General features: G+C 36.3%; 1 protein-coding gene across 2 annotated transcripts in view; it reads right to left on the minus strand.

The window, feature by feature from the left end:
* Positions 1–16,365, minus strand: part of LOC116175789 (transmembrane protein 132E) — a 168,758-nt gene extending 152,393 nt beyond the window's left edge. For both annotated transcript variants that reach the window (XM_031494088.1, XM_031494089.1), the window contains exon 1: positions 16,103–16,365. In XM_031494088.1, the coding sequence (XP_031349948.1) occupies positions 16,103–16,151 (49 nt within the window). In that variant the 5' untranslated portion in view covers positions 16,152–16,365. The remainder of the gene's footprint in view (positions 1–16,102) is intronic.
* Positions 16,366–26,617: the final 10,252 nt, after the last annotated feature.

The raw sequence follows: 26,617 nt of genomic DNA on the forward strand, positions 1-26,617 counted from the left end.
AAACTTTAAACCAATCGTTACTCCCTCTTTCCAAATGTTTGACCACGAGAGAACGATACAGCAAAATTGTTAGGACCGTGTTAATAATTAAACGTAAGATAGACCATTCGCAAACTTCACTTATTTGAATACTTTTAAAACCCTGAAGACTTTTAAGCTCTTAATCTCAGCGCAATTTTATTGCATTATTTATTTAGAATATAACTTTCTGGAAAGTGCTTCTGCATCTTTAAGTGGTCTGACGTCGTTTACTTAAATCCCTTCGCTTTAATCGGAAACATGGACGAGACGGACGGACTTATCGTGACAACTTGCATTAATAAAATGAATCTGATTATTGAAACTCAAGCAGAAAATACCTACATTCTACATAGAACTTTCTTTTGATAATAGAACAGAAAAGGGGGAGCCTTGCATGCCGCGTGCTCATATTTACTTATAAATAATAGGTACATGGTCGGGTAAAATTTCCACAGAAGAGAACAAAGCAATACGGCAGGTAATTTCATATTCCTTTATACACGAAGTGTTTAAAAACTGGAAAATCTCGAAAACATTGTATCTATTACTTTTTACCTCGCACCAGTTAGGTCAGGAAAGTTCGTGTTTAGCGTCTACGGATTTTAATCAAGATTATTTTCTGATTTCCATCCATTTTCAAGTCCCTATAAAAGAAAATCTATAAAATATGCATTCGGCTACAAGCTCGTTGGCGTGATCTTAATCCTCATTAAAGGAACGCCTAATTTAATTTTAACCGGAGGCGCGGTACCTTTTCAGAATAGAAATTTCTTTTTGTTTAGGCGACCTTATATGGCTACATTTTAATCAACCTGTCAATTACGCAGGAAGCGAATTATACGGCAACTTGTTGGTGATGAGTTGAGATTAATTATCGAAAGAAGTGTAACAAGAATGACACCTACCTACCAATAAATATTGGGAAATGAGTGCATGCATTTCGATCTCGAGTTCTACGTGTAGGTGGTTTATAAATGTAAGATGTGACCCAGGTGTAATGTGAAACACACTACAATTAACAATTAATGGCAATGGCAACCCTTAACCCAAGTGTGGGTGTGGCTAACTCAATTCACCCAAGTCGAAATGTTGACCTATGCAAACGTCGGACTCATCTCGTCCTTACCTTATACTTTCCATTTATAAGTACTCATTTACAGTGGTTTCACGAGATATTTGCATTTGAAGTTGTCGCTCCACCTGTGGATATACGTCATCCACTTTTCCGCTGTGCATTTCAACACCATGCGCAATTTGACCAGCACACTTCGAAAATATCAACCAAACGCCGTTAAGAAAAATAAACATAAAGAGAATTCGAAAATGCAATCGTATAGTTATCGTTTATTATCGTTATTTTTGAAGCAGAAACCTGCAGGTCGTGTTCCACGTCCACATTTCTAAAAACCAAAATGTACCTATGTTAAGATTGCGTTTTTTAAAATTAAAGAACATTTGGTCGAATGCATTTAAGTGTTATCTGCTCGGTCGCGATAAGGGCGTTGTTATCGCGAAAATTATTTGATTTTCGAGACGCACGTGTGTTTAGCGCTGATAGCAAAGGCTACCGGTGTGGAATTTCCTATGCGCGGAATTATGTTATGGATGAGGGGAGCCTTCGAGGGAGCCTTCAATTGCTCCTAATTCGCGTTACATTTAATTTGAAGGAGAGGTGCCCCTAATTGGCGTTACATTTAATTTGACAGAGAGAGGATTATGATGATTTAGTGGAGGGTGTGTTAGGTGATAAACCAAATTAATGTCATTGATTCTTTGGAATTTTTGGAAAATAATTGAGCCACCGATTCTTTCAATTCGATGAATCATCATCGAAGTTTTTAATTGTACCAGGATCCAGTTGTGCCCTGAGAAATTTTGAGTGTTTGACACCTGGATATAGGAGGAAAGGGGGAATGTCTACGGGGACGTTTTCGAAGGCTAATATTCACAGAGCGAATATTGTAAGATGGGGATTTATTTATGAAACAGCAACATTCAATGAGATTCTCTTTTGGATGATTTGGAGCATTTTTTACGCGAATTTATCTAACCCGTACTTGAAAGGGGTACCAATCAAAAAATGTTGACGTTAAAATCGACGTTTTCCGCTTAGGTAAAAATTTTATATTTAAAGTTGGGCCAAGATAGTACGTTGTGCTCAATAAGACTATGTAGACAGGATTGGTGGCCAAAAGAGCAAAATGGTACCCGAAAATCCTGATGACACCATCAAGACCACGGTTCCGCCGTTTACGATTCATTTGATTTGCGTCGTGTTTGAATTAAATTTTGTTTGCGTGAATTCATGTAAATCGTGTGTTTATCAGAACCCTTTAACGGTCCAGATAAATGTCTCATGCTTTATTATGATTATTTTTGTTGCTCCGTACCCAAAATTCATTTCAGATGTCTTCAAAATTTATCTAGGTAATCCTTTTGGAATTTAAGGAATTTGATCTCGGTCGTTACTTGCCTTAGAATTTGGAATTTGATGTTTGATTTGTTTGAAATTTATTGGGCAGAGTTTCCTAGGAGGGATTTAATAAGAAAGCTGGCTAGGTTTAAGGTGTTTTGTGAGCGGTTAATTTTGGCACAATACGTACCCATACTTACACTCTACAAAGAACTTAGGTACCATTCTTTTGTAGTTCTTGGGTATTTGTAGTAGACATTTAAGGGCGGTTTTTGTTACTTCCGTCGTAAATTTAATTTCCATGTACGCAGATTTATTTGCATAGGAAGTTATCTGTCAAATAAGTTTAACCGGGGCAAGAAAAACAGTTCCCTAAAAGTGTTTTCAATCGAACTATATATTTGGCATTGAATTTAATTCAATGCTATTGGTAGTAGATTGCCGCGTAGATTGCCAAACTATTTTATGTTATCCTTATCATACAGCATACAGCATACAGCACATGATTGCTCTTTTCAAATATCTTAAAAAACATAGGATAAATAGTAATGACACATTAAAAACCCCCTTATCTCGAACGCACTGTATATCTACTAATTAAAAATAATTTCTTGATCTTTGATCTCCGTGTTTTAACGTACTAAACTGAAATGGAAACCTTTTTACACCGCAATGGACTAAAAGTTCGCTACCTTGCGTACTTGTAATAGAGTTTTGAACTGATTATGTCCGGATTTCTGGTTTACTTGCAGAAAAATTTACATTTTGAATGCTTGCGACAACGTGAATACTTTCCGATTCTTAACTTGTGATGCAAATTACTTCCAAATTTTCATAGGACGTGAAAAGTTAGATTCGCGAAATAAAGGGAAAGTTTTACGAATGAAATTTTACGACGCTTGTGGTTTTTAAATATTTTTTTCCCAGAAGACAACTCATAAACTTCGGTAGTAAAGTGGATCATTTTTCAAATAGGAAAAAATGTAAATATCCCACCAATAACTATAAAAGGGGGACTTTACGATTTTCAAAGTATAGATGGACATGAACTAAATACAAAACTTGCAGACAGTACCTGGACGATGTGATGTGTTCGGCTTAACGAACAGAAATCAGCTCACCTGTAACCAAAAGAAAATCATGTTAATTATTTACAAATTCGCTGGAAATGTATACATAAGTAGACTAGTATGGCTTCTATTATTATAGGGGTGGGAATCTCAAGAGACTAGAGGAAGTATGGATTTAAAACGCAAAGTACAGAGACGTGGTGCAACAAAACAGTGTCGGGTTTGTCGAGGGACTTACTATCATTATTCCACCAACCCTTTCGGTCGCCTAATCCAATTACGTTAATTGCAACACTTGCTACAAAAAAAAACAAGGACATTATTTTGAGGAAATAACAGCTCCGCTAAAATTTAATCTACTCAACAGCTACTCGTGGTAACAACGGTAATTAAACGGCGCCTCTAAACTGAATTTTCACGCCATGCGGTTGGTTAAGTGTGTTCCTTATACAGGAAGCGAATGGGTTTCTATAAAGAACGTAAATACCTATTGCTCTAAAGTTTTCCAGTGAAAAACAAACTTGAATTATCGAGTGCCTTCATTTCGCCACTGAATTGTCGTATCCATTTGTAACATTCTCTGCCTCGGCGAGAATGAAATTTGTTGTCACCAGGTCCGAGAAGCTTAGGTACAATAGAGGGAAAGCACCAATTACGCCAATCCGTTAGTTTCGGCAAAAATTACGTTAGTTTTCCATTGGTATCAATGTTATCCCATCAAACTCCGTGGTAGTACCCATTATTTAAAAAGAATGAATTATTCAAGAAAATTTCACGGTGCCCTGCATTTACTTGAATGGTGAGTTCTAATGTAATTTTCGATTACACTGTTTTTGTAATTTTTTATTAAATAAGGAATTGCTTCTGCTTGAAGTGTTTAATTAAAAATGGTGCAAATGTTTGGTGCATCCATTGATAACATGTTATGAGGAGTGACTCAAATAAATTGGCATAGTACATTACATATTATATTATATTATATTACATATTCATTAAATAACTCCTAAATAGGTATATACAACATTTATATGAATATATTCGAATTGATTTCTTGCAATCCCCAGGGAAATGTAAAGCATCCATGGTCAATTTTTTTGGGATAACATTAACACGTCATTTTTTCCAAAACAATTTTTTAAACCTTCCGGAATGACATATAACGGTCGGGCACGTTACCCTAAATACAAACTACAAGAGACATTAGCCAAGATAAGCACCTATTTTACTTTACCCGAGACACAAACCACACGAAGCTGGGATAAGAACCCATTTGACTTTACCCAGGATAAGAACAACTCCAGATAACGTCACCTTATTTGCGTCTGGAAATCACTTGCCTAATTGAAGTTGTAAAGAAATACTTTCTTTTGATTGCAGTGATTATTATCTGTGCATTCCTTTCGAGTGTGAATATTGTGTAAAAATAAGGATTTCTATAAATAACTTGGGAGAATGTTATATGTGATTATAGAACCTTTTATTTTGTTTTATTGCTTGAACGCTTTGCTTTTTCTTTTTTCTAAAATTTATAATGCATTTTTAACAACATATCGTCTTTCCCCTAAAAGTAAAGGTCCAACTGGGGCTCTGAACTTTGCACCACAAAACAAAAAAAAACGAATTTAACTAATACAATAGAAACGACGCACCTAGATGAGCTGTGAAGAAACATGTAATATCACAATATGCCAATTTTGACTTTCTACGAGTATGGAATGCAATAGGAAGATAATATTCATTTTATTTCATTTGAAAAACCAAGTTTTTAGTGTTTGAAATTTCTTAAATTTGGATCTCGGAAGCAACTTAACTTTTTTTAAGTATCTACACCAAAAAAGCCATATTCTTTCTCTATGCACTGGTAAAAATGGGTTGCCATAACTACAACCGTTTTCAAGTAATCAATTTTCAAGGTACAGTCCGAGGTACAGTCTGTATCCACCTTTTCCTTTAAGTCAAAAGAACTAAAAAAGCATAAATTGTACTTATCTGGGTCTCAAAATAACTGAAATTTCACGTAGAATCCAAAAATGAGATAAAAAATAGGGATTGCCATTTAAAATAACGAAGTTACTAACTACTTTCGGTATTTCCGGAAGTGTGGATGTACCTATCATGAACAAATTACGTTGTAACTTTAGAATACAATTTTCCGTATTTCTCCCTTTGTTTCCCGAAATTAAGGGATATCGAAGCGGGACGTACCTGCTGCAAATTTTAAATTTGTTTTTGGTTTCGAGAAAAGTTCAGGTTTAGATATGAAACAAAATGGTTGCTAACCAATATCGAATGTTTGCGCAAAAATGTCCAAAAATGTATCCGTTACCTTTCCCTTTGGTTGGATAGGAGTCCCATATCAAGTCCAGTACACACTCGCCAAGCAGGATAATTAAATAGTTTAATTCGCTACAGATAATTAGTCAGGCGAAACCGTATGATTTTAACACAGCCCATCCCGAAACGCGGTCACGATCAACTAGTGACAAATTGTAACTCAAAATCACGCGTTATCACCTGAAACGTGTTTCTTCTATTCAATACATTCGTCGGCCGACAGCGATTACTCACCTTTATCGGTATTAATAATTGGCAACATGTGATTGAAATCATTCAAATAAATCGCTCATATTTAAACTGCTCTAATTTAAAAATCAAATTCTTTTACGAAACGGGAAAAAATTGATCTTTGACCATTGTGACCTTAGCAAGCCTCCTTTCGGGAGCTGAACTTGGCCTGAAATTGATGTGTTTTACACGTTTAATGGGCATGAGGTTTTCAATCTAAGCTGATTAGGAGCCCAATCGTCTATCAATTTGTGGACAGTTTGTAGCTCATAATTTACGTACGTGTGGAATTTTCCGACGTAACGACTCGGCGGATTTTCATCAAATTTTGGATATGTAAATAAGGCATACGGAAACGAAAAATAACGGGCTGGATTTTTGAAAACAAAAATGCAACACCGTAACGGTATCGAACTTTTTTTAGCGCATTTTCCAACTCATGCTGACCACTTTTTCCGTCCGCCCGTCCGAGGCTCCAGTTTGCAATATATTTAGTTCGTTCTTTTTGCATTCGGTAGCTTATAGTTCTGCCACCTCAACCAAGAAAAACCTTGATCACTGGCGTATTTACGGGGGGGGGGTGAAGGGGGTATCCCCCCCCCCCCAGAAGAATTGAGTTATCATCATAGCTATTAGGTATTTAGGCAATACTCCGCTATCCGCTCCGCCCACTTTAAAATAAAGACAATAATATATAGGTATATATAGAGAGCAATTTTGGTTTTGGTTAAAGTCTAAAGTCACTAAAATCTAAATATTCTGTAGTATTCAGTATTCACTATTCAGTGAGTGATCAGTGTTGGCAGTCAACGATTTGGCTATTCGGCATCGATCGGCAATGGGGTCATCCCGCCTTCATTTTTTATTTCTGATCCACAAAGTACATTAAAAATAAAAAGACCCGTGTGTCCTCAATTTTTATTTGCGAGTAAAATAAACCCAAAATAAATTATTGAAAAGCTGTGTTTTTAGTCCGAATTTGAAACGCTTCAGACTAAATACGTCACAAACCTACAACCAATCACGTAGAAGTGAGCTGGCAACCTTACGCGAGGGTCTGACGTTTGTCACATTTGACGGTTTGAGAGGGATGTTTAACTGCATCTAGCACGAAAGTGACAAGTGCCTGTGACAGATGACGCAAGTTATAAATGCCATTCTCCTGCAATATTGCCAAGTCGTTATGTCATCTGAATGGTTCTAGGAGCTGATTGGTCGGGCTTATTACGTCACAGAGCCCGCCACAATCATATCGTTTTGAATAAACCTTTAAAACCGCACATGTTCATTATTTTTTTGCTAATCAGCCTCTATTTTTAAATAAACTTTTACTGTCCAAAAAAATGTTTTATGGTTTCAGGTACACGCTTATTAAATTAGAACTGCGGAATTCAACTATACTGTAAACCCCCATTCGCTACATTGATGCCCAAAATAACAAATAGGTATCAGGTACTTAGTACTGCTACTGAGTACTGAGGTGAGGTACCTGCGTCCTGCCTTTCACGAAATGACGAAAATAAGAATTTTAAATTTTAAAAACAGGAATTTTTTTGCCCATAACTTTTGATTGAGACGTCTAATCGAAAAAGTACGAATCGTTTTGGATTCTACCCACCCAAATTAATAAGAAAAAGTTTTTTCCCGAGAAATTTTGGTGCAGTCGTTTTTTGGTAAAAAAGGAAGGTAATAACTGCCTTTTTTTGTCCAGAAAAACAAATGTCTCAGATCGACCGGAAAAAAATATTTTCTTATTGAATGTGGCCTGTAGAATCCATAATTCCAAACAGTTCCAAGATCGGACTACTAGATCAAAAGTTACAGCCCTTTGAATTTTTTGTCGAAATTGGTTTTTTTGCCCATAAATATACCTATTATTCAAAGTTTTCGTTGACTAATTAAAGCAAAAGCAATAAAGGGGCCTGTCAGCAGTAAGAAATAAAATACCGTTCTAATCTAATCTTTTTCGCCTGTACAATAATAAATAGATAAATGACTACCAGCATCAGCAACCTGCAACCCAATTTCTATTTCTTAAACCAAGTCTACAACACAAATTAATTAATTTTCAAAATTGGTACTTGTCGGGACACTTAGTTGTGGATCTGTATGGCTTCAGCCCTTAATTGTGTTATACATACAGTACCTGACTTATAACGTCAGTACACACATTTTGCACGCACCACCTGCAACACTTTAGTAAATGTAACTTCATTCAATATATAGGGTATGGGGAAGACTGGGTAATTATTATCGATGTTTTTCGCCCAAATGACGATTATGACAGGAAAACAATCTTCCTAAAATCGCGTATAGAGAATATATTCAAACAACATAGGTAATCCACTAATTCCACTCTTAATTCCATTTTTAATTCTACTAATTATATAGGAATGGTTTCCATAGTTTTCCTGTAATTTCATTAATATTACTCCTATTACCTCTTGTCCTTTAATTACATCTTTAATGTCATTTGACCGCATAGAATATGTGATGTATTACTTGGTTTGCATATTAGTTACCATTTGTAGAAGGCACGAATAACTAGCTAAACAATACAGAATAGACGAAAATAAAGAAATATGTCAAATTCAAAACTCCGAGGGAATCTTACGAATCGTTGAAAACGATGTCAGTTACTACCAGAGAGAGTTTCTAGCAAAATGTTATTTTGTGACAGTTGTGCAAAAATTTTACTTCAACGTTAGAATATAAATTATAATATTGAAATTTACAATTGAATAAAAAATCTTCATCAAAATCAACATAACTCGCCATTTCTGGTAAATGTTGTTCAATGTGATTTTATGGTGGGTTTAGACCAATCATTATCATTAGTTCACTATCGTTAAATCATTAAGAAATAGCCAATAGAAACAAATGGATGCATTCATTAGCTGGCGATGTACAATAAACTTTTGTTTCTAATGGCTATTTTTCCTAATGAATAAACCCACCATTAAACTTGCTATTCTATTAAAATAATAGTGTGATATTACAAATTTAATAATAAAATTACCCACAATCGTCATATTTCTTCTTCCTACAAAAGACTTATAGATATAATCTATGAATTCCTAGTCTTACTGGTGCACAACATACACCATTCGCACCTTTCATAAGTATATCTCTCGGCCCATCCATTGATAGAAGAAACGACAATAAATCAGAATGAACATACATAAACTTTACAAATGAGGAAGATCCTCTATCCTCCCATTCACAATACCCAAAAATGATAGTCGCCTTGTTATACAATTTCTGATTGAACGAAACAATGTGTGTGGTCACATGATTATCTACCTTAAAGAAAGGAAATGAGTTTTATCTCTCGTACAATCCAGGATTAATATTTGGAGGTCAGAAGATCGTTTCGTGCTCGATCATTAATCTACTTTCACTATTGTGCGGCGCCCATCTCCCCATTAGTTGCGTATTTCTAGGCGGTTTTTTTTCCTGAAGTGGTCTTCTCCATTGAAGCTGAACGAAAAATACGACGCAACTTGTTGATTTGGAATATAGTGGCAAAAACATAAATATTTGCTGGTGTGCCAAGTGATTGCTTGTGCGGGATTAAATAATCAATGCTAATGGCCGAGTAGGTACAAGCTTGATATATGAGAAAATAAAAGAGAATAAATAAACCGCGTTTTATAAATATTAAAGACTAACTGTTGAACGTTTTCAAGCGTATTGAGATTGTGTACAAATAATGGTTAAAGACGATGAGGAAACCTGCTTAGTATTCAATCTATTGGTAATTGTTTGCTCATACTTCAGGACTTAACAAACGTCTGCAGTGTAATCGTTGAGCACGACTGCCATAAATACAAGAAATTCTGAACTGCTATTTGCATTCAAAAACAATTATGTTATCAATATTGATTTATACCTACACGTTGATTTTGTACGGCCATAATTAGGATTAATTATGTACGTTTCCTTGCAGGTATTTTCTTATAATGAAGGGAAATTTATGGGTTCGACTCGTCATTTTAGTTGACAGTTGTAGGACTCATTCAGTAACTTTCTTCCTGCTGTTCGAGGCAATGCCCCATTTTGAAAAGTAAACGCAACGTATCAATAAGGGTACATTTACCCCTTTTTTACTATTCCATAACAATAAAATGAACGATCAGAGACTGTGGAATAAAATTAAGCAAAGCAATTACGAAACTGGTCCGAAACGCAAAGGGATTTATTAGTTCGCAATATTATTTTACCCCGAAAAAAATCATACACACCATTGGTTTTCTTTTCGGGATCAATTCGGGATAAGACCATAAAAAATTAATTATTTTGTTTACGCGTGCTAACAAAGAGAATTCCCGCGAGCGTTATTAATTAAAACTCTCCGCTGCAATCCTTCATCCCCATTTCCATCGATTTAATATTTCCTGTGCAGTTATTTACATTTATTTCATTATTCCGCCATACATGTAAAAATTTTGGTACAATATTACCTATACATTCGATCAAGCTAGTAAACAACAAAATTAAAAAAGTTTTCCATCATAAAATTTCCCGTATTATTTCCTCCCTAAAATAGAATGCAACCCTAATGTATAATCGATTGCTCGGGAATAAAAGCTCTCTGAGTGCGGGAGTAGAGTCTCCAGACAAATAGGAAGTATAAGGAATTAAAAGGCCGTTTTTGCGGATATTCACTAAGGAATTTCCGATGGACAACTACCGACCATTAAATTCTGTTTCTTTGTCGTTGTTGATTTTACGGGAACTATTCTTCGATTTCCTTAACCAAGAAAAGTTTGAAAGGTTTTAGTTGGCATCCAGTAATCAAATTCAGTTGAATGTTGTTGTCGGCCCTTATTAGCACACTTGCCATTCCATGGACGTTAAATATGGGTATATTGCGCTAAAGAGTGGGTACTTCTCGCACGAGACTAGGTCGACATGGTAATTCATGAGCAGTGAAGGGGAGAATAGAATAATTTTCACGAGTCGCTAAGTCTCTTTATTGTCGTAATAACACATTTTATTTCGTGTCATATGTCACGACATTTTATAAAACTACTCCAAGCGTTGCGAAATATACTTACTTTAGCAACGATATCGGGGGTAAGTAAATAAATATGTAGAATTCCAATTGTGCAGATATATAGGTTCACTCTGTCTTAAACATTCAGAACCCTAGAAAGGCCGTCGAAAAAAAAACAGTATGAAACTAGCAATAACCATTCATGAATAGGTTTACGTATTTCAAGTCGGTTTAACAATAAATATGCAAAAATATGCATGTGAACGAGCAAATGCTATTTACTAGGGTGTGGACACAAATTATGTCAAATACCTATTGTGGTTGGCCAGGTGTATGGCAGGGGAGGTAGCATAAGCACATACGGCAACTCATTTTCGCTAAGGGAGTATTCAGTAAAGTCCAATGACCAGCAAAACCACAAATTCCTCACGTAAATGCTTAATTGAATTACAATAAAGTATTACGTCGAGTATTTGTGATATGTTTCGAGGATATTCCTCATGTTCAAGCAGCTACATACAAATAGGCTCAAACTAGTCAAAACACTCCCCCGCGAGTAAAGAGAGAGAAATATTTTTTATCAACGTATTAGATGGAATTTTGAAGCACAGTTTTTTGCAACTAATGGAATCGCAACCGAAATTGTTGATAAAAACACAAAACCAGTGTTGGAATTAGGAATATATCCAAAAACTTACAAGCTAATTAAAGTTTTTTGCAACTTTTTTTTTAAAAACCACCTTGTGAGACTCTCCTAAAGAATGCACGCGCCCGTCTCCGGGTCTCTTTAACGGTAGCGGAGCATGTGTAAGGCAAACTTCATGAAATCTTAGGATAGAGGACTTTTAAACAGTTTTTTCGCTCTTCGGCCAAGTCTTTCGATGAATTTTTATGCAAATTTTCAAAGATGAAGTTTGGCTTCGTTATTTATCCAGATCTAGTCTCGTATTTTTTCGCGTTACCACTTGGAAGTGCCGTTCTGAAACAGAAATTTTTATGAAATCCGAAACAAAATAGGAATGAGATTATCCAAAACAAAATCGGAATGAAAATATGAGGATCTTCTACAAGTGGTGATTATGGCGAAAAAATTACGGAAGAATTTTTGGGATGACTTACGCAAAGCCGACGCACTCGCACGAGGGACCAACTCGGATTTATCATCCATAAGACCAATTTTGAATAAAATATCACCACCACCAAAAACTGCAAAGCAATTATAACATTCTAGCTCGGGAACAGCAGCTGCATTTTATGTTAGAAATAACTCACTTACTCGTAGTAGCAAAGGTCCCTTAGGATTCATTGCGACTATTGTCATATTTTTAGTGATTACAGATCTACGCTGAGAAAGTGGCTAGGTACATCATCGTATTCTTTTATCATAAAGGATATAGTAAAATGTAGAGTGGCGCTTTCGAAAGACAAACAAAGCTATTTTTGGGTTCAAATTTCCCTTCAGTTTATTCTCGATTTTCCCTTCACATTTAGTTTAAGTTGCTCCAAAGTTCATCTTAAGTTAAGGTTCTGTTGAAATTCCCGTGAAGATCCGGGTAAGCTTCCTTGAAGTTCTCAAAAAATGTTTTCACGTTCCTTTGACGTTACTTACACGTTTAGGTACTACTCCTTTGCATTTTCCCCATCTACTTTTTTCATGCTGCTCATAAAGCTCCATGAAGTTCCTTTCAAGTTCACTTCAGGTTCTTCTACAGTTCCCTTCAAGTTGATTTACAATTTCTCCCAAGTTTCCCTAAAAATTTATTGGTCCTCTCAAGTTTTTGGCGAGTTCGCCCTCATGTTTGCATAAGTTCATCTAAAATTTTTGTGAAATTAACAAATTCTCTGACAAAACATCGGACTTGTGGTAGATTGAGGTAGGTACACTAATGGTAAAGAAGGTACACAAATAATAGTTTAGGGATTTTTTTGAAATCTTTTTAATTCCCTCGTGAAGTTGGTCCTGATCGGAATTTCCCAAAACAGCAAGGGTGAAATGGAAGCAAGTTCGGGTACATTGAATTAAAGTTTAACTTAGCACCATTAAAGGCAGGTGTATGCAAAATCTGAGACCAATTGGTTGTCGTATGTAAAAGCTATGCACGTTTTACTTTCAAAAACAGCATCTCAAGGGTTACTGCAATCCCAAGGTAACGAATATTCCCTTTTACAAACATCTCCTTGGAGAAAAACTTCTCTCCAACTCCATTGTGGAATCATTTAACGAGCCATTCCCGCTGGGGACTGGACAACCCATAACCATCCATGGTGGTGCAGGGTGCTCGAAAAGCAGGAAGAACAAGCTACAGCTGACTGGGAAGTCTATATATAAGGCAAACCTAAGGCTATACAAGAAGGAGATTAGGAAGCGCCAGACAGAGGCATGGAAGAGTTTTTGAAGTTCTATAGAATCCACCTCCTCTGCATCCCGACTGAATGAAATTCTAACAAACAGTTCATATTATACCCCAGCTAGCCTCAGACGAGAGGATGGTTCCTACACGGACAACCTTTCAGAGACAGCCAAGGTATTGAGAGGCGCTGTCATACTTTCCCGGAGCCAACACAGCGCCATACCCTACCTAGCCAGAGGCAACCCTCTTCACTCCCACGAAAAATGACTGGGCGGTTGTGAGTCAGATAGTGGATGTGGTACCTGGGCGGCGAAAACGTTTTCAGCATATAAATAACCAGGAATTGACGGCATAATACCGGACCTCCTGACCTACTTCTGTTATGGAGCAATTGTCTGGCGGCGTACAAGCAGACTCTCCATAACCTTAGCACTTCTTCATCATTTGCAAAAACTAGCGTGCCTTGCCCGGCAGCGATGAGAACAACCCCCACACCCATCATGGAGATCCTTCTGAGTCTGCTTCCAGAATTTGAGGTGGGACACTTTCGAGTTCTGGGCGAGGCGATTAAGAGATTGCCTACCCTCGAGTCTATCCTAGAAGGGCGATCACATTTACTCATCCCTCAATTCATATTAGGGAAAAACTTTCACATCTTTTTTGGTGCGGAAGTGGCATCCCAATCAGACATATTCATCTACACGGATGGAACTAAAACAATGGAAGTAACATCTCTGGTATCTACTCCAAAGAACCGAACTTTCCATCTCACTGCTATAGGGAAACTCCTACTGTATTCCTATTAGAATTGGTACCTAGTGCAGTTCTCTTATGCATAACATACAAAAAAGCTATCAGAATCTCCAGTGACAGCAATTGGCCACTGTAAAATTACCCCTAGGCTACCAGGTACATTCGTTCATTACAATGTTCATGTTCAAGCTGCTTATATTTTTAGCGGCCAACTTCACAAGAGCATTTTTGAGGAAGAACGACAAGAGGGAAAACCGAGAGGAAAACACAATAATGAATAACGGCTAGTATTTGAATCAGAGAAGCTGTTAAGAATATTTCAGCTCTTAATGGAATGTGTAATAATTAAAGTTTAACCTATTTCTGTATTCCCCAGAAGTGTTAATTTTATGTTGCGTACATATATATCATCATTCATCCGGCTAACAAGCCTATATTCTCAGCGAGAGCTACAAGAACTTGTAGGTCTATTCAAATCTACATCGTTCTCTAAATCCGGCTCGCTCGTATATTTAATTCAAAATTAAAGGGAGTTATTCACGTTTTCGTCTTTGTTAATCACTCCAAGTTGAACTATTTCAAAAATTCACTTAATAAAGTCTCATTGTACTTTATTGGTTGATTCTCTTACTATTCGACCTCATTCCATGCGTTGTTCCCTTCCACTTCTCGAATATTTCCACCACACATTTATGGAAAAATCGAATAAAACTAGAGTTCTGCTAGTAAATACCCAAGAATCCAGAAAATGGGGACATATTCATTCTAGGAAGTTTACAGATTTGTTTGTAATGCTCGTGTAAATTTGCACAAATTATATTTAAAATTAATTTTGTTCATTTAATTTCTGTTTTATTTTTCGTTTCTGCAGCATTGGATTGGAGATATTTAAATTTAGAACAATTAACAATTTTGTCCTGAAACACAATTTAGTGAATGTAAGTTGTTCGCCGTAATTTATTCCTAGTATGATTGCGGAGCTAAATCAAGGATGATTAATTTATCTCGCAACGTTTGCTTGCCTCTATTACGTTCAGTAAACTTGCGCAAAAAGTTTATGCACCAAAGCAATAATCATATGCATCGATTAAGATATCAAAATCCCCAGTGTGCGCATTAATAATATCGGCCATAATGCAGTAAGATAAAATTGAGGAGTTGGCATGGCCGATAACCCCATCTTCATTGAATTTCAAATTTCGGTCCGCTAAATGCTATAGAAGCCAGAAAAATTGGAGAACATGTATCGTTCCAAATTTCCCTGCTTGGCAGAGTTTACGCCAGGCGCCGGAAAACCTAGCGTCGGCTCTTGAAAAAGAGACGTTAGGTCATTAGACTTAGGCGTCTCCGCAAAGAGAAACACTTGCCGGAATTACAACCGAAAATTAATCGTTACTTCATAATTCAAACAGTTCTCTGTTGCTTTATGAACATCCCTCCTGAACAAATCCCGAACTCTGCAACGTCTTTATCGAACATATGGGCAAAAAATAGCCCCTATATCTCGTATCTGTCGCCAGATTGCTTTCATACAATTCACGTTCGCATCTCAACCACCCCTTAACGGATAAAATCGATTTATGTTGCAAAAATTGATCAAACACTTGCTCTGGAATGCAAAGAAACATGTGTTTGCAAGTTATGTAAGCGGAGCACAACAATTTCGCTGAAATAACATAATTGAAATGTAAGGCAATTCATTAACTTGCTTTCCGGTTTACAGAAAATACGTGAATGGTGGCTTCTGTATACCTTTTGTTTTTATACATTAAAAGGGGACTGGTAAAATATACAAATTCTCGACATTATTAAAACACCAACACTTGGTTTTATCAAAAATGTTGAGTGTCGAGATTAGTAGAGGTAATTAAGCTCAACTTTTACAAAAGTTTGACAAAAAATAGAGTTTTTAGCCTAGAGACTTTCTCACCTGTAAGGGCGACCAAAAATATCCATGCAAAAACGCCGAATTTCTTCATTTCGATGCCCTCAATTAGTAATGCCCATTTCACTAATAATCACTGAACGGTTCACATTTCAATAAAATATTAATGAGAAATGTCTAATAATATTTATTTAAAAATTTGATTTATTTAGCGCATTTTATAGAGGGTGTACTTCCCTTATGAAGCACATGTGTGATGAGTACACACGCGAAGAAATACAGATACAGAGACCGAGATAGTCCACAAACTACAGTCAGTGGAGTATTGACCGGGGAGACCGTCTTGCGCCGAGGTGTTTCGTCTCCCCCGCATGGACGCTACCGTCCTTTTTCAATATCAATAGACCAGAAGCGGTTCCTCTCCCTTCCTCTTTAAAAGGATGCCGAGATACCTACTGCATCTTACGCACTTTATTACATATCTACGTTTCTGTTTTCTAGGTAGTAATCGTAAACCAGGTAAATATGCGAGGGTATCAATGAGATGTACAGATTTATGGCGATTTTGTCTGACCGACGAACAGATTTTTCACACCCCCAATTTCGTAGAGGTCGAAAAGCTAGCGTGGACGAATACTCATCTAAGTAAATCAGCTTGTTTGTTTCGGGAATATTTTCCCTTGAAGGAAATGATGAAGAAGGTCGATCCAAACTGAATGAGGGTGACGTGTTTAGCAAAAAAAACGCATCTGCACAGTTTCTATTATGCGTAACTCACAAACCAAAGAAGGAGGAATCGATTATATTAATTCTACGCTTTTTGGCACTAGTTACCAGGAGATGCCGGAAACATTACTTCAAACTGAACTTTTAAAAGTAAAGTTCTTGGACTTGAGAACTTGTATACAAAATTTTATTACTTTTCTGTAAGAAAAACTTGATGCGTCTCGAACAAGTAAACCTCATATTCAAGTACTAAAGTTCTGCAAAGCAAAATGCTATTAAAATGTCAGGTGCTTTATAAATGTGGCAAACGCCGCATGTACTAATGAAGTAAGCAAAAATTCACAACAGTTCTGCGGTAAAATGAAATATTTCAGTAAAAGGATTTCTAAGGGAAAAATTTGCAAAGTTATGTTTGATAAAAGCGTGTCAAAAATGTTAGTTTAGTCTGCCGCACCAAGTCTAAGAAAGATATGATTATGGTCCAAAACGATCCAACATGTCTATATTGCAGATGAAAAATCGACCATTTTGATGCGTTTGACTCGGCAAAATTGGTTCGTTTGTCACTCATTACTTACAAAATACCTTGGAAATAATGAAACATAATTCAGTTCAGGTACATTCTTCGTCTTATTCAAATTACGGAAACGTGAAAAACAACTTTTTACAGACTATTGATTTCAATTAACTTTACCAAACTCGAAAAGAAGTTACAAAGCGTTTCTTTTTTCTAGTCAAACTTCACATGGCAGAGCTGAGAGCAACAAAGGGCTGCAATTCTGCAGAGGACAAAGTAAATTATCTAAAATTCCTTCAGTTTTCGTTGCTGTTAAACGCAGGTTTCCTTATTAAAGCGCATATAAATGATAAATCATTTTGCAACGTTTACAATGGTTCGGAACTCGTATAACTTTTCAATTCAATTAACTTTTTTTCTACAGTTCAGCACATTGCACAACTTTCTACAATACGAAGTAAACAAGAATGGTCTGGTCAAACACTGATAAAATATTAAACTTTTAGGTGAGTAGTTCTATTGAAAAATCGTAAACAAACATAGGAAATTAAAACCCTTATCTAAGTTAAATTCATGACCTATAGCGATTGACGGTTCAAAATAGAGCTTTATCATCTGCCTTCTTGATGCTTAAAGATTAATGCTTTTTTTTCTAAAATGTTACCTTTTTTCCCCAAGCCTTTATACGGGAATGAACTATATATTAAATCCTAAAACCCATCAATTTTACAATTTCAAGGCGGCAGAGTTTTTTCGACTGCGTCCATGCAAATGTATAATATACATTTGATTTGTTGCGAAAATTTGCGTTCTACGGCAGAAAAACGTACATTTGCTGGTGACATTTGCATTAAAATTTTTGCAAAAGTGAAATGCGAACAAACAATTGTATAAGCTACAATGTGAGTCAGCTCTTAAGATAAAGAACTAGTAGCGTCGCAAAAGTAGCGGACAGACGGACGGACGGACAAAGTGGCCACAATAGCGCATTTTTTTTTATTTTTGTGGAAATGCGCTAAAAAGTGGAATATGAGTAATTATTTTATTGTACTTGTAGTGTATCACTATATATAAGTATCTAAATCAAATTGGGTGATATAGAGGCGACAGAAACAAACATTTTTTAAAAGTTAACTAAGGGTCAAAAATATATGTCACATTGGTTTTACGATCTCTCCTCGTAAGTATATCTCCGCCATTTGCTACAAAACAAAATCCAAATGACTTGAAATTAATAATTTAGTAGACTCAAGTCCCCTCAACCAACTTCCGTGGGTAAATTCCAAAGAAACCAATTGCACAAATTTTATCTAATACATTTTGGGTACTGTTGCCGCGAGACGAGACGAGACGAGACTTTCGAAAGTCTCGTCTCGTCTCGTTACCTCGAGACGAGACCAAGTCTGAGTCTCGTCTCGTCCTGGTTCAGTCTCGTCTCGTCTCGTCTCGTCTCGTCTCGTCTCGTCTCGTCTCGTCTAGTCTCGTTTGGTCTCGCCTGGTCTCGAGACACTATCCAAATATAGTGTATGTAGGTAGAGCAATGAGCATATAGCATATAAAAGACCACGAACTACGAAGGCATGACAAGTAAATAATAGGAGTAATATAGTAGGTACGAGAGCCGGACGCATGGAACCAGTAGTGATAAGCTAACAAGATGAAATCTTTGTTACTGGATTCCTTGCAACTTGAATAACACAAAATGAGTTTTCTGCCAGCCTTTTTCTGGCCGGAATGTTATTAAAAATAGGCACTTCCGGTGAATTTTTTTCCGCAAATTAAACCAAAAACCAAACCACCTGAAATTGATAACCGTAGGTTGAGGGCGATGGGTTTTAAGGAATAATTCTTTTCTACCGAGTTTTGTCCAGCCGGAAATAGCGGCAGAAGCGGATTAATTGAACTGTTTTTTTGTGAATTGCTATACTCATAACACAACAACTGGAGGCCTCAAGATGGCCTCCGTGTCCGTGGGCACAATTAAACAAGATATGTACGAAGAATCGCATACGATTTTCAGGGAATTTTTTGACAGCTCGTAATCGGAAACACGACTTCTAATCCGCAGTGATCCTTGAACTCGTAGAAATCGATTCGCAAAAGTTTATCTTTTTTTGTTCTCGATTTAGACTATTCCGCTAAAACAGTACAAATAAATACAAACAAATTCGAGACCAAACGAGAGTCTGACGAGACTCATGCTTAGTCTCGTCTCGTCGAGACGAGACGAGACGAGACTGAACCTCGGTCTCGTCTCGAAAATTCGAGACGAGACGAGACGAGACGAGACTGAGTCTCGTCTCGGCGGCATCACTAATTTTGGGCACAAATAAAAGAAAAACATGAGTCTGTATCAGAATATGTAAATATATCGTATTCAAATACACACAATTAATTGTCTGAATATGACAAGAGAACTCAACCGCAATAAATGCCCAAGAAAAACCTGAAATAAAGAGAGGCACAAGTCCATTACATTCACTTCACACGCAGGTGATCTATTTATTTATTTCTTGATTGTCCCTCTCGTGTTCTGGGCCCTCAACAGGCTTTCGCCCAATTACAGAGTAACCCGCATAATACTTTTAAGTTATCGATACTTTTCAAAGCGACGACTCTTCAAAACGAGTAACACTTATGGCTTTTATTAAACAAGGGAACTTTTTAACCAGGTCTCGTTATGCACTACAAATTGTTTTTTCAAATTGGCGAACTTTTTCTCTTTTGTTAACTGACAGACTATATTAACTTCTCACAAGACTTGACTTTAATTTAATCTGCACAGGTTATTCTGAATATGACGAAACTACGTCTCAAACAAACTTTTAGAAAGGCGAGGGAGTGATAGAAACTGTTAAAAATGCATTTTTTTAGCATTTTGCGCTATTTAGCAAAAGACATAAGGTTATTTTCTTGTAGAGCATAAAATTCCCCGTCAACTTCTGTTCTATCCCTATTCTAACGACTTAAAAAACAAAAAACTCACCCCCTCCTCTGATAGAGGGTACCTTTCTAAAATTTCGGTTAAACCCAATGGACATCTGTTTAAAATAGTGAGGGCAGAGGGGGTCAAAAATCGTTCCGTTTTGGCTGAAGATCTTTTTGAGTAAAATATTTAGTGCTTTGGTGAAATAAAATCATCCACAATGCGTTTTTTGTCAAATGTAAAAATGTTGAATTATTAAGCTTGAGGTATTCTTAAGTGCTCAAATACCGTAGCACCTGTAGCCCCCCCCCCCTCCCTTCCCTATACATCACTGAAAATGTAGAAGTTAGGGACTCATTTAATCTTTTTTAATCTGGTAAAACTCTAAATTTTAGCCCCCGGAATTTTGCCACAAAACTTGATCTTATAAAAATTTTAAAATTTCAGGTTATAAGCTTTGGAGTGAACTTGTAAACTTTCGATCGAAATTTTTCCAGCTTCAGTAGATAAGTTAGAAGTAAAGGCGAAAATCGACCAGGGGCCTGTTTCATAAAGTAACTTTTCAACTCTTCTCTTGTCACTTTTCATTTGAATAATTTTGAAGTGCAAAAATTATTATCTGTTTCATAAAATATTTTAGTCAGTAGTTGTTATTCATCTCTACTTTACATATTTTGAGTGTCATTTATCACGTGTCAAAATAGTCTTTATGGACCCAAATATTATCTGAAAAGTGCAAATTGCAAAGTGCAGAGCAGAGTTGCAAATTAAGTTTATGAAACAGACTCCTGAGGTAACTTTTTTTGAAAATTCGTATGCAAAAAAAACTGTTCCTGAATTTATTCAATACAACTACACAAATCAGAGTGCCCACCAATTTTCATGAATATCTAACAGTATAAAAGCGACACAGTGTTATCTGTGCACAGGCACATCGCCAACAATGACACTGGTCGAGTTTCACGATGAAGATGACTACCTTTTGCGAGCGAAGAAAAATCTCTTAAATAAAATGTTGAGGTTTTAAGTTTCGAGTTTAATTTTGTAGAGCTTTAAAATATACTTATATGTAAATTAATGTGTACATTTTTTTGAAAAAACTTCAACTGTAGTAATACGTTATATGTAAGTACAGAACTTTTTGTTTTCCTTGAACGCTTTGCTTTTTTTCTTTGTAAAATTTGAAATGTATAATATGTGTTTATTGTTAATTAAATAATTGTAAATAAATAAAGCACGCATTTACTTTTCCAAGTACATAAAGAAAGACCAACCAAAAAAACCACAATTTTTCCCATCATCACCTCTTTGGTCCACTTTTAAAAAGAGCTATAGCGCACACGGGCGGACGGCAACACAAAACTATAAAAGATCTGAGGATCCGTAATAATTAACATACCGTGTGTCCCAGGGAGAACGCACCATAGGGAAAAAAATGTATTTTTTGTGAAGGATCCACGAATCCTTTGAAATATATTTGAAGATAGCGCCCAACGTACGTTATTGCGCTTGCCTGATGCTAGAAAGAGATTTTAATTCCGGATGCCGAAATGTTCATTTACTTTCCAAAAAAGATTATTATTGATCTTATGTTGAGTGATGCTATATTTCATTATTTGTTCGATGCCGGTATGCCTAGGGATAAAGAAACATAGGGATAATGTGGTTCCTTGATGGTGTGTGTTTAAATTCTTCACCCTTGAAGAAATTTTATACTCTCAAATATCGAGTATGTTTTTTAAGCTTTTTTTTCCAAGTTTTTTCGGATAACCGCAATATAGGTGTCTATTATATTTGAATACGTTAGCGCACGATATCGACGTCGATACAAAAGTAAGGTTTCTCTGACAAAAAAAGGATTTAAGTTTATGCGGTTTGGGGATGAAGACGTACATGCGATTCTTTAGTGTAGTTACTTTATTACACGCGATTGCACTTCACTTGAACGTTTCTGGCGTGTAAGGAAAAACGCGTTACTATTCAAATTGAAAATGCGGAAGTAGAAATTTATCTTTTCTGTCAGCGACATTAAAGTGACGATTAGACTAATAGGCGTCGAAATTTCTTAACCGCCCGTTACATGTAAACGACTTTGTGCATCGGTGCATTTAAAACCTTCTGCATTTACGTCTACGCCAATCTCCGGTACGCTTTTAGTTTAAAACGTATAACTCTTAATTAGACAGAATATCACGGTATGCGATTAGCGTTGCGGACTAAGATTAGTTAGATCTCTTAAACTGGCTCTGACTTACTGCTCGAATGCCAAAGCAAATTATTTCCGTGGATATTTTCCTGAAGTCTCTCCGTGTCCTCAACCAAGGAAAGCGACCGTAAACTGGAAAGCAGAAAATTTGCTTAGTTTAATTGGATAGAGTTTCCTCCAGAAATTATTCAATCGTAATTTAATGCGTTTAGGATACCTAACTAGTTAAATTAGATTACTATCGTATAACACGACTTATTCAATATCAATCACTATTATTCCATGGAAAACAAAAATGAATATTGTAAACCTACTAAAACTTAGGTGAGAAACATTGAACATTATTATGGTTTACTGATCGTAAACATGCCGTCCAAAATGAAGTACCTATCCATGACTTCAAAATAAAAATAACTGGACAAGGATAACATTGTAGGTACTAATAGGTATAGTGATGTTTGTTCAACCACAATCAGAAGCTCTTCACAACATGTTTAATTTTGCAGTCTTGCTACTCCTTCGTGGGCAACTCTTCCTAGGGTCTTTGGGTGTGGTAAATTTTCTTCTAGATTAGAGCTACTTGATTAAGATTACAGAATAAGCATGAGGTAATCTTTGAAATGAAACGTGGCAAGACAATCGTAAAATACGCACGTCTCAGAAAATAAATTAAAACAATCGTGTTTCAACCAAGGACAAATTAATTAATCGCGCCAGGATATTTCTTTTCCGTTCCTAGTAGACAAAAATTCGCATAAAATTAGTGGACAAAAGGGGATTGAACTTTGTTTGCAAAATTCGGAACCATAAAAAGGTTATAGCTCTTTTCTACTAAAGAAGTTTAGCTTAAACTGTGCCACTTATGCTTTGGTGTGAATAAACAAAAAAGCGTTAATATAAAACCTTTATGTTAAAAGAATCCTGCTTGTTTACAATCTAAACGCAGAAGTGAATCGTTCAAAGAAACTACGCCCAAGAACTTTTGCGTTTCCGGGCGAGAAAGTTCTAATTTACAACTCCATTAGGTTAATTGTCTGCTCATTGTCATTAGAAAAGTAAAACGAGTAAAACGATCAAAATAATGCTGTGTGCACCTACATTTCGGCGTGCAAAAATATCTGCTGTGACCCCTGCCACAGACACACACAAAAAATGTTTCAAAACCCACTCGTGGGTGCTGCCCCGTAATACAACTGTAAATGATCAATAACGGGCACATAGACCATAGCCATAGGACGTTAATTTGGGATATAATCTAACGTAATCATGTAATTACTGTATGGATGTAAGAAACTAAAGACAAAAGAAATACATGACCCGAGTAATTGTCGAAACACCTATAGAAACAATAACCATTCAAAACATAAAATAACTGTCCTTAACCAAAACTCACATGCATTTGGCCCAAAATTCCCTTAAACTGATCAAATATTGTCAACGTGCTCTGAGTCGTCGTGCTAGCGATTATGGACCATTAACTTCCCTCAGGCAGCGTTATGTTTGACACTTTTATTGGATATTCTAGGTAAATTATGGTCTACTTGAATGTACGGCAAAGAAAAACACGCGTTACATTAAGATTTAGTCCACATGTTCCTCGTCTAACTCCAGAACGAAAAGAGCCAGCAACGTCGAACCTTTGCCAATCAATTTCTATGTTCAATGATAAAACTATTGAATATGAGCCGCATTAAATGTCGTGTTTCCGAATGCGGGCTGTTTTAATTAGGTTCGCGCGGTGCACAAAAACCACCTAATCTGGAAATCGTATGCGATTTTTCGTATCTTGCTTTATATTTAGGTAATTTACGAAGGGGGAAAGTTTAATGTTTGCCCTAGACGCCATTTGGGCATGCTAAGCCACTGGTCCTGTGTCCTAATAAATAAATGGAGCTAAACATTTTTCAGAAAAAAAGTAACTGAAAACGCCGTGAACATACAGAACATGACTACTAAAGCCATTACAATCAGAAATCTTTTCGAAAATTTCACTACACACTGAAAATGCTCTTGATGACCGGTTTACGATAAAAATGTTAAACAATGGCGCAGCTATGTCATTAAAGCCCATGATTTCTGTTTTCAAACCCGTCCAACGGTTTCTTCGTTTATGAGAAAGGGAATTTTAAAGTTCGTCTATACTTTGATTCCAGAGCTAAGAGCCAGGTATTGACGAGTATAAATTTCAGGTTGGTCTCCACGCCAACTCAAAGTCTCGTAAGTTTCTAAAATCTAGTTACAATGTTACATAAAGGAAACATGCAGACAATCGACAAATAAATTAAACTTTAGATTCGTCTGCACATATCTTAAGAAGTGAAATCACGGCGTCTTGTAGATGGGATTACGTTTCGCCTTCTCATCAAAGCATTACCTACAACTGAATAATTAGTAAACTTTATTACTATTACCGGTGCTTCTACAACACTGGATTGGATTCTGAAACAAAGACATTTTCCACCTAACTGGGTCATGTTTTGTAGTTCCCTTTCGTGCCCTTTTCTTAGGAAGTGCAATAAAATAAACATTAATACGACCGTTATTAGTACGGGAATGTTTTTGCGACAATAAATTTATTAAGTCCCGGTTGTTAGGTTGTTACATACACAGGTGAAAAAATGGGTGATTAGGTGGATATCGTTTCCATTATACAAAACACAATTTTTATATTATTTTTAATTAGTCCCCAAGATGTTTTGTGGCGAACCATTTTTGATTACAATAGAGGTTGGAAAAGAAAGGTAGGTACATTACTAAAAGGATGATACAAAAAAATTTATTAGGGCGTACATCCTTTGATTTACTTTAGGTCTTTCTGCGCTAATGAAATTGCTATCATCAAGATTTTCATTTAATTGGACCTCGTCTCTCAGCCCATTCATCCTGGTATCGCAAATAATTAACTTGGTTCGTTACTGTTCTGTTTGTTGGCCAATTTAATCTGACGCATATAAGATTTTTGCAAGGATAAAATAATGAAAAAAACCAACAGTGTCAAACTCCAACTATACGAATGATTTAACACGATTGATTTGTTTTACAGTAAAAAATTCCAAGTTTCGATAAAAAATTACAAAAGAGAATGAAGACATTTTTTTCTACGGTAACCGATATCAGTTACACTAAACTTAAGGGTTGTAGGACTGTACCAAAAACAAACATAGAAGAAGATCATACGCACCGACCACAAATACAGCCTCAAACTTGTGAACATGTTTAAACCAGCTCTACGAATATGTGGTGGTAGGTTTACTGCACGAACAAGGATTTCGGAGTTGCCTCACTAAAGACATGATTATTGATTAACAATGAAATTTTAAAAATGATCAAATTTTGGAATTGCGATGTGTTGGGTATGGTGGGGCTTAAGAAAAAAGAAGCCCAACATTTTTTTCTTGACAGTGAGTTGATAAAGCTGGTCCATGCGTTCTTTGTTGTGTCAATGATTCTCTTATAGATTTTTGCATCTACCATTTGTGCGTCCCCAATCAATCAAATCGAGCGGACAGCCCGAATAAATATTTATGGTAAAGATAGATACACTCTTTTCCGTCCGTCGTGAACCAGCTAGCAAGTAAAATCGTTTTTTCGTTGTCTACAGTATTTAACCAAACCTCCACCATCAATGAACTCCTTCTTCCAGTATACCTATTTACAAATAACTCGCCAATTACAATTAGCCTTGATAACGCCAGCTTCGAAAGAACGCCGCCGAAAATAATGCGCACAACGTTGTCCATTTGCATCTCTTGTTATCAGCACCAAAACATGCACGTTAACTTACATCCTTATCACAAAACAACCAGATAAAATCTTTTAAAATGTACGTCAACTTTACCAGATGTTTCCTACATTTAAACACGCAATTTCACCTTACTACAACAAATCCAATCAAACAATACACAATTAAAAGGAAAAATAATACTACAGAAATACAAACTCAAATAAAACAAACCAACTCTATACTTATTCCTAAATAAACCTCCCGATTTACTTTACTAAATTGGAATATTTCTCATATACAGGGCGTCCTGTCGTTAATTTCTGTATTTAGACCTAAATAACGTCGACATCGACATGGCGTTGGTTACACAACAATATTGCTGTGTAAACAATGTCAGTTTAGACGTTGAGGTTTAGGTCCAGTCACCTGAAGTGAATACGGGTCGTTTAATTAACCTGGTA

Source organism: Photinus pyralis, unplaced genomic scaffold (genome assembly GCF_008802855.1).
Source record: "Photinus pyralis isolate 1611_PpyrPB1 unplaced genomic scaffold, Ppyr1.3 Ppyr1.4_LG7, whole genome shotgun sequence".
In the NCBI taxonomy this organism is placed as follows: Eukaryota; Metazoa; Arthropoda; class Insecta; order Coleoptera; family Lampyridae; genus Photinus; species Photinus pyralis.